This window comes from Scyliorhinus torazame, chromosome 4 (genome assembly GCF_047496885.1).
Source record: "Scyliorhinus torazame isolate Kashiwa2021f chromosome 4, sScyTor2.1, whole genome shotgun sequence".
NCBI classification, from domain to species: Eukaryota; Metazoa; Chordata; class Chondrichthyes; order Carcharhiniformes; family Scyliorhinidae; genus Scyliorhinus; species Scyliorhinus torazame.
This window is the reverse complement of record NC_092710.1, coordinates 360341410-360350729: the sequence shown is the minus strand read 5'-3', so window position 1 is coordinate 360350729 and position 9320 is coordinate 360341410. Positions and strand designations below refer to the sequence as shown.

General features: G+C 65.2%; 1 protein-coding gene across 1 annotated transcript in view; it reads left to right on the top strand.

The window, feature by feature from the left end:
• Positions 1-6235: 6235 nt before the first annotated feature.
• The window catches only part of LOC140411521 (MAM domain-containing glycosylphosphatidylinositol anchor protein 1-like), a gene marked incomplete at its 5' end in the record, with an annotated part of 470308 nt that continues 467223 nt past the window's right edge, over positions 6236-9320 (top strand). The window contains one exon of the mRNA XM_072500607.1: positions 6236-6419. Coding sequence (XP_072356708.1) covers positions 6236-6419 — 184 coding nt within the window. The remainder of the gene's footprint in view (positions 6420-9320) is intronic.

Below are 9320 nucleotides of genomic sequence, written 5' to 3'. Positions count from 1 at the left end.
GGTGGGACTGGGTGGGGTATTACTGGGTGTGGGGGGTGTGGGGGGTGAGGGGAGAGTGGCTGGGACTGGGTGGGGTATTGCCGGGAGTGGGGAGAGTGGGTTGGGACTGGGTGGGGTATTCCTGGGTGTGGGGGGTGAGGGGAGAGTGGGGTGGGACTGGGTGGGGTATTGCTGGGTGTGGGGGGTGAGGGGGGTGAGGGGTGGGACTGGGTGGGGTATTACTCGGTGTGGGGTGTGACGGGAGAGTGGGGTGGGACTGGGTGGGGTATTACTGGGTGTGGGGGTTGTGGGGGGTGAGGGGAGAGTGGCTGGGACTGCGCGGGGTATTACTGGGTGTGGGGGGTGTGGGGGGTGAGGGGAGAGTGGGGTGGGACTGGGTGGGGTATTCCTGGGTGTGGGGGGTGAGTGGGGTGGGACTGGGTGGGGTATTGCCGGGAGTGGGGGGTGTGGGGGGTGAGGGGAGAGTGGGGTGGGACTGGGTGGGGTATTACTGGGTGTGGGGGGTGTGGGGGGTGAGGGGAGAGTGGGGTGGGACTGGGTGGGGTATTGCCGGGAGTGGGGGGTGTGGGGGGTGAGTGGAGAGTGGGGTGGGACTGGGTGGGGTATTGCCGGGAGTGGGGGGTGTGGGGAGAGTGGTTGGACTGGGTGGGATATTAACGGGTGTGGGGAGAGTGGGATCAGACTGGGTGGGGTATTACCGGGTGTGGGGGGTGTGGGGAGAGTGGGATCAGACTGGGTGGGGTATTACTGTGTGTGGGGCGAGTGGGGTCGAACTGGGTGGGGTATTAACGGGTGTGGGGGGCGAGGGGAGAGTGGGATCAGACTGGGTGGGGTATTACTGGGTGTGGGGAGAGTGGGCTTAGACTGGGTGGGGTATTACCGGGTGTGGGGGGTGTGGGGAGAGTGGGATCAGACTGGGTGGGGTATTACTGGGTGTGGTGCGAGTGGGGTGGAACTGGGTGGGGTATTTCCGGGTGTGGGGAGTGAGGGGAGAGTGGGATCAGACTGGGTGGGATATTAAAGGGTGCGGGGAGTGAGGCGAGAGTGGGATTAGACTGGGTGGGATATTAAAGGGTGCGGGAAGTGACGGGGAGAGTGGGATTAGACTGGGTGGGATATTAACGGGTGCGGGGAGTGAGGGGAGAGTGGGATTAGACTGGGTGGGATACTAAATTGTGTGGAGAGTGACGGGGAGAGTGGGATTAGACTGGGTGGGATATTAAATTGTGTGGGGAGTGACGGGGAGAGTGGGATTAGACTGGGTGGGATATTAACGGGTGCGGGGAGTGAGGGGAGAGTGGGATTAGACTGGGTGGGATATTAAAGGGTGTGGGGAGTGAGGGGAGAGTGGGCCAAGACTGGGTGGGATATTAAAGGGTGTGGGGAGTGACGGGGAGAGTGGGATTAGACTGGGTGGGATATTAAAGGGTGCGGGGGGTGAGGGGGAGAGTGGGGTTGGACTGGGTGTGGTATTGCCGGGTGTGGGGAGAGTGGGGTTGGACTGGGTGGGGTATTGCCGGGTGTGGGGAGAGTGGGGTTGGACTGGGTGGGGTATTACCGGGTGTGGGGAGAGTGGGGTCGGACTGGGTGGGGTATTACCGGGTGTGGGGTGAGTGGGGTGGGACTGGGTGGGGTATTACCGGGTGTGGGGAGAGTGGGGAGAGTGGGGTGGGACTGGGTGGGGTATTGCCGGGTGTGGGGAGAGTGGGGTTGGACTGGGTGGGGTATTACCGGGTGTGGGGAGAGTGGGGAGAGTGGGGTGGGACTGGGTGGGGTATTGCCGGGTGTGGGGAGAGTGGGGTGGGACTGGGTGGGGTATTACCGGGTGTGGGGAGAGTGGGGTCGGACTGGGTGGGGTATTACCGGGTGTGGGGTGAGTGGGGTGGGACTGGGTGGGGTATTACCGGGTGTGGGGAGAGTGGGGTTGGACTGGGTGGGGTATTGCCGGGTGTGGGGAGAGTGGGGTCGGACTGGGTGGGGTGTTGCCGGGTGTGGGGAGAGTGGGGTTGGACTGGGTGGGGTATTGCCGGGTGTGGGGAGAGTGGGGTCGGACGGGGTGGGGTATTGCCGGGTGTGGGGAGAGTGGGGTTGGACTGGGTGGGGTATTACCGGGTGTGGGGAGAGTGGGGTGGACTGGGTGGGGTAATGCCGGGTGTGGGGAGAGTGGGGTTGGACTGGGTGGGGTATTACCGGGTGTGGGGAGAGTGGGGTTGGGCTGGGTGGGGTATTGCCGGGCGTGGGGCGAGTGGGGTTGGGCTGGGTGGGGTATTGCCGGGTGTGTGGCGAGTGGGGTTGGGCTGGGTGGGGTATTGCCGGGAGTGGGGGGTGTGGGGGGTGAGGGGAGTGTGGGGTGGGACTGGGTGGGGTATCACTGGGTGTGGGGGGTGTGGGGGGTGAGGGGAGAGTGGGGTGGGACTGGGTGGGGTATTGCCGGGAGTGGGGGGTGTGGGGTGGGACTGGGTGGGGTATTGCCGGGAGTGGGGGGTGAGGGGGGTGAGGGGAGAGTGGGGTGGGACTGGGTGGGGTATCACTGGGTGTGGGGAGAGTGGGGTGGGACTGGGTGGGGTATTACTGGGTGTGGGGAGAGTGGGGTGGGACTGGGTGGGGTATTACTGGGTGTGGGGAGAGTGGGGTGGGACTGGGTGGCGTATTAGTGGGTGTGGGGGGTGTGGGGGGTGAGGGGAGAGTGGCTGGGACTGGGTGGGGTTTTGCCGGGAGTGGGGGGTGAGGGGGGTGTGGGGTGGGACTGGGTGGGGTATTACTGGGTGTGGGGAGAGTGGGGTGGGACTGGGTGGGGTATTACTGGGTGTGGGGGGTGTGGGGGGTGAGGGGAGAGTGGGGTGGGACTGGGTGGGGTATTACTGGGTGTGGGGCGTGAGGGGGGTGTGGGGTGGGACCGGGTGGGGTATTGCCGGGTGTGGGGAGAGTGGGGTTGGACTGGGTGGGGTATTACTGGGTGTGGGGGGTGTGGGGGGTGAGGGGAGAGTGGGGTGGGACTGGGTGGGGTATTACTGGGTGTGGGGAGAGTGGGGTGGGACTGGGTGGGGTATTGCCGGGTGTGGGGAGAGTGGGGTGGGACTGGGTGGGGTATTACTGGGTGTGGGGGGTGTGGGGAGAATGGGGTGGGACTGGGTGGGGTATTGCCGGGAGTGGGGAGAGTGGGGTTGGACTGGGTGGGGTATTACTGGGTGTGGGGGGTGAGGGGAGAGTGGGGTGGGACTGGGTGGGGTATTGCCGGGTGTGGGGGTTGAGGGGAGAGTGGGGTGGGACTGGGTAGGGTATTGCCGGGTGTGGGGAGAGTGGGGTTGGACTGGGTGGGGTATTGCCGGGTGTGGGGTGAGTGGGATCGGACTGGGTGTGGTATTACCGGGTGTGGGGGGTGAGGGGGGTGTGGGGTTGGACTGGGTGGGGTATTACTGGGTGTGGGGGGGGTGGGGCGTTTGGGGGGTGTGGGGTGGGACTGGGTGGGGTATTACTGGGTGTGGGGGGTGAGGGGGGTGTGCGGTGGGACTGGGTGGGGTATTGCCGGGAGTGGGGGTTGTGGGGTGGGACTGGGTGGGGTATTACTGGGTGTGGGGGGTGTGGGGGGTGAGGGGAGAGTGGCTGGGACTGGGTGGGGTATTGCCGGGAGTGGGGAGAGTGGGTTGGGACTGGGTGGGGTATTCCTGGGTGTGGGGGGTGAGGGGAGAGTGGGGTGGGACTGGGTGGGGTATTGCTGGGTGTGGGGGGTGAGGGGGGTGAGGGGTGGGACTGGGTGGGGTATTACTCGGTGTGGGGGGTGACGGGGGAGTGGGGTGGGACTGGGTGGGGTATTACTGGGTGTGGGGGGTGTGGGGGTGAGGGGAGAGTGGCTGGGACTGGGTAAAGTATTGCCGGGAGTGGGGAGAGTGGGGTGGGACTGGGTGGGGTATTCCTGGGTGTGGGGGGTGAGCGGAGAGTGGGGTGGGACTGGGTGGGGTATTGCCGGGAGTGGGGGGTGTGGGGGGTGAGGGGAGAGTGGGGTGGGACTGGGTGGGGTATTACTGGGTGTGGGGGGTGTGGTGGGTGAGGGGAGAGTGGGGTGGGACTGGGTGGGGTATTGCCGGGAGTGGGGGGTGTGGGGGGTGAGGGGAGAGTGGGGTGGGACTGGGTGGGGTATTGCCGGGACTGGGGGGTGTGGGGAGAGTGGTTGGACTGGGTGGGATATTAACGGGTGTGGGGAGAGTGGGATCAGACTGGGTGGGGTATTACCGGGAGTGGGGAGAGTGGGGTTAGACTGGGTGAGGTATTACCGGATGTGGGGGGTGAGGGGAGAGTGGGGTTAGACTGGGTGGGGTATTAATGTGTGTGGGGAGAGTGGGGTCGGACTGGGTGGGGTATTACCGGGTGTGGGGAGAGTGTGGTTGGGCTGGGTGGGGTATTGCCGGGTGTGGGGCGAGTGGGGTTGGGCTGGGTGGGGTATTGCCGGGTGTGTGGCGAGTGGGGTTGGGCTGGGTGGGGTATTGCCGGGAGTGGGGGGTGTGGGGGGTGAGGGGAGTGTGGGGTGGGACTGGGTGGGGTATCACTGGGTGTGGGGGGTGTGGGGGGTGAGGGGAGAGTGGGGTGGGACTGGGTGGGGTATTGCCGGGAGTGGTGGGTGTGGGGTAGGACTGGGTGGGGTATTGCCGGGAGTGGGGGGTGAGGGGGGTGAGGGGAGAGTGGGGTGGGACTGGGTGGGGTATCACTGGGAGTGGGGAGAGTGGGGTGGGACTGGGTGGGGTATTACTGGGTGTGGGGAGAGTGGGGTGGGACTGGGTGGGGTATTACTGGGTGTGGGGAGAGTGGGGTCGGACTGGGTGGGGTATTAGTGGGTGTGGGAGGTGAGGGGAGAGTGGCTGGGACTGGGTGGGGTATTGCCGGGAGTGGGGGGTGAGGGGGTGTGGGGTGGGACTGGGTGGGGTATTACTGGGTGTGGGGAGAGTGGGGTGGGACTGGGTGGGGTATTACTGGGTGTGGGGGGTGAGGGAAGAGTGGTGTGGGACTGGGTGGGGTATTGCCGGGTGTGGGGGGTGAGGGAAGAGTGGTGTGGGACTGGGTGGGGTATTGCCGGGTGTGGGGAGAGTGGGGTGGCACTGTGTGGGGTATTACTGGGTGTGGGGGGTGAGGGGAGAGTGGGGTGGGACTGGGTGGGGTATTACTGGGTGTGGGGGGTGAGGGGGGTGTGGGGTGGGACAGGGTGGGGTATTGCCGGGTGTGGGGAGAGTGGGGTTGGACTGGGTGGGGTATTACTGGGTGTGGGGGGTGTGGGGGGTGAGGGGAGAGTGGGGTGGGACTGGGTGGGGTATTACTGGGTGTGGGGGGTGTGGGGGGTGAGGGGAGAGTGGGGTGGGACTGGGTGGGGTATTACTGGGTGTGGGGAGAGTGGGGTGGGACTGGGTGGGGTATTGCCGGGTGTGGGGAGAGTGGGGTGGGACTGGGTGGGGTATTACTGGGTGTGGGGGGTGAGGGAAGAGTGGTGTGGGACTGGGTGGGGTATTGCCGGGTGTGGGGGGTGAGGGAAGAGTGGTGTGGGACTGGGTGGGGTATTGCCGGGTGTGGGGAGAGTGGGGTGGCACTGTGTGGGGTATTACTGGGTGTGGGGGGTGAGGGGAGAGTGGGGTGGGACTGGGTGGGGTATTACTGGGTGTGGGGGGTGAGGGGGGTGTGGGGTGGGACAGGGTGGGGTATTGCCGGGTGTGGGGAGAGTGGGGTTGGACTGGGTGGGGTATTACTGGGTGTGGGGGGTGTGGGGGGTGAGGGGAGAGTGGGGTGGGACTGGGTGGGGTATTACTGGGTGTGGGGGGTGTGGGGGGTGAGGGGAGAGTGGGGTGGGACTGGGTGGGGTATTACTGGGTGTGGGGAGAGTGGGGTGGGACTGGGTGGGGTATTGCCGGGTGTGGGGAGAGTGGGGTGGGACTGGGTGGGGTATTACTGGGTGTGGGGGGTGTGGGGAGAGTGGGGTGGGACTGGGTGGTGTATTGCCGGGAGTGGGGGGTGTGGGGTGGGACTGGGTGTGGTATTGCCGGGTGTGGGGAGAGTGGGGTGGGACTGGGTGGGGTATTACTGGGTGTGGGGTGTGTGGGGAGAGTGGGGTGGGACTGGGTGGTGTATTGCCGGGAGTGGGGGGTGTGGGGTGGGACTGGGTGGGGTATTGCCGGGAGTGGGGGGTGAGGGGGGTGAGGGGGGTGAGGGGGTGAGGGGCCGGACCCGGCCATGTTTCGCTGCTCACTGTTGCCTCCTCCTGCAGGTGCGCTGGACCAAGACGGCCGGCAGTGCGTCGGAGCGATTTCAGGAAGCGACGGTTTTGAACCAGACTCTGCGAATCGGGCGGATCCTCCGAGTCCAGGGGGGGCGCTATTACTGCAAAGCGGAGAACGGGGTTGGGGGACCTGCCATCAAGTCCATTCGAGTGGATGTTCAATGTGAGTCCCTTGCTGCACCCCACAGTTCACCTCGCTCGGCCGGCTGGGCCATTCCTAACCTTCCAGAACCTTCTACACACCTCTCCCAGTCACACCAAACTGGAGGCTCAGGGGTCAGACTGCGGGGGGCATGGGGGTGTCAGACTGGGTCATGGGGGGTCAGACAGTGCGGGGTCATGGAGGGGTCAGACAATGCGGGTCATGGAGGGGTCAGATTGGGTCATGGGGGGTCAGACAGTGCGGGGCCATGGAGGGGTCAGACAGTGAGGGGTCATGGAGGGGTCAGACAGTGCGGGGTCATGGAGGGGTCAGACAGTGAGGGGTCATGGAGGGGTCAGACTGGGTCATGGGGGGGTCAGACAGTGCGGGGCAAGGAGGGGTCAGACAATGCGGGTCATGGAGGGGTCAGATTGGGTCATGGGGGGTCAGACAGTGCGGGGCCATGGAGGGGTCAGACAGTGCGGGGTCATGGAGGGGTCAGACAGTGAGGGGTCATGGAGGGGTCAGACAGTGCGGGGGGCAAGGAGGGGTCAGACAGTGGGGGCCATGGAGGGGTCAGACTGGGTCATGGGGGGTCAGACAGTGCGGGGCCATGGAGGGGTCAGACAGTGAGGGGTCATGGAGGGGTCAGACAGTGCGGGGTCATGGAGGGGTCAGACATGGAGGGGTCAGACTGGGTCATGGTGGGATTCAGACAGTGAGGGGTCATGGAGGGGTCAGACTGGGTCATGGGGGGGTCAGACAGTGCGGGGGCCATGAAGGGGTCAGACAGTGCGGGGCAAGGAGGGGTCAGACAGTGCGGGGTCATGGAGGGGTCAGACTGGGTCATGGGGGGTCAGACAGTGCGGGGCAAGGAGGGGTCAGACAATGCGGGTCATGGAGGGGTCAGATTGGGTCATGGAGGGGTCAGACAGTGAGGGGTCATGGTGGGGTCAGACTGGGTCATGGTGGGATTCAGACAGTGAGGGGTCATGGAGGGGTCAGACTGGGTCATGGGGGGGTCAGACAGTGCGGGGCAAGGAGGGGTCAGACAGTGCGGGTCATGGAGGGGTCAGAGTGGGTCATGGAGGGGTCAGACAGTGCGGGGGGCATGGAGGGGTCAGACTGGGTCATGGAGGGGTCAGACAGTGCGGGGCAAGGAAGGGTCAGACAGTGCGGGGTCATGGAGGGGTCAGACTGGGTCATGGGGGGTCAGACAGTGCGGGGCAAGGAGGGGTCAGACAGTGGGGGGCAAGGAAGGGTCAGACAGTGCGGGGTCATGGAGGGGTCAGACTGGGTCATGGGGGGTCAGACAGTGCGGGGCAAGGAGGGGTCAGACAGTGCGGGTCATGGAGGGGTCAGATTGGGTCATGGAGGGGTCAGACAGTGAGGGGTCATGGTGGGGTCAGACTGGGTCATGGAGGGGTCAGACTGGGTCATGGGGGGTCAGACAGTGCGGGGCAAGGAGGGGTCAGACAGTGCGGGTCATGGAGGGGTCAGATTGGGTCATGGAGGGGTCAGACAGTGAGGGGTCATGGTGGGGTCAGACTGGGTCATGGAGGGGTCAGACTGGGTCATGGGGGGTCAGACAGTGCGGGGCAAGGAGGGGTCAGACAGTGCGGGTCATGGAGGGGTCAGATTGGGTCATGGAGGGGTCAGACAGTGAGGGGTCATGGTGGGGTCAGACTGGGTCATGGAGGGGTCAGACTGGGTCATGGGGGGGTCAGACAGTGCGGGGCAAGGAGGGGTCAGACAGTGCGGGTCATGGAGGGGTCAGATTGGGTCATGGAGGGGTCAGACAGTGCGGGGGGCATGGAGGGGTCAGACTGGGTCATGGAGGGGTCAGACAGTGCGGGGCAAGGAAGGGTCAGACAGTGCGGGGTCATGAAGGGGTCAGACTGGGTCATGGAGGGGTCAGACAGTGCGGGGCAAGGAGGGGTCAGATTGGGTCATGGAGGGGTCAGACAGGGTCATGGGGGGGTCAGACAGTGCGGGGGCAAGGAGGGGTCAGACAGTGGGGGCCATGGAGGGGTCAGACAGTGCGGGGTCATGGAGGGGTCAGACTGGGTCATGGGGGGGTCATGGGGGGGTCAGACAGTGCGGGGCAAGGACGGGTCAGACAGTGGGGGCCATGGAGGGGTCAGACTGGGTCATGGGGGGGTCAGACAGTGCGGGGCAAGGAGGGGTCAGACAGTGGGGGCCATGGAGGGGTCAGACTGGGTCATGGGGGGGTCAGACAGTGCGGGGGGCAAGGAGGGGTCAGACAGTGGGGGGAATGGAGGGATCAGACTGGGTCATGGAGGGGTCAGACTGGGTCATGGGGGGGTCAGACAGTGCGGGGTAAGGTGGGGTCAGACAGTGGGGGGAATGGAGGGATCAGACTGGGTCATGGAAGGGTCAGACAGTGGGGGCCATGGAGGGGTCAGACAGTGCGGGGTCATGGAGGGGGTCACACAGTGGGGGCCATGGAGGGGTCAGACAGTGCGGGGTCATGGAGGGGTCAGACTGGGTCATGGAGGGGTCAGACAGAGCGGGGCAAGGAGGGGTCAGACAGTGTGGGGTCATGGAGGGGTCAGACTGGGTCATGGAGGGGTCAGACAGTTGGGGCCATGGAGGGGTCAGACTGGGTCATGGAGGGGTCAGACAGTGCGGGGTCATGGAGGGGTCAGATTGGGTCATGGAGGGGTCAGACTGGGTCATGGAGGGGTCAGACATTGGGGGACACGGAGGAGTCAGACTGGGTCATGGGGGGGTCAGACAGAGCGGGGCAAGGAGGGGTCAGACATTGTGGGGCATGGAGGGGTCAGACTGGGCAATGGAGGGGTCAGACAGTGCCGGGTCACAGGGGTCAGACTGCCGGGTCACAGGGGTCAGACTGCCGGGTCACAGGGGTCAGACTGGGTCATGGAGGGGTCAGACTGG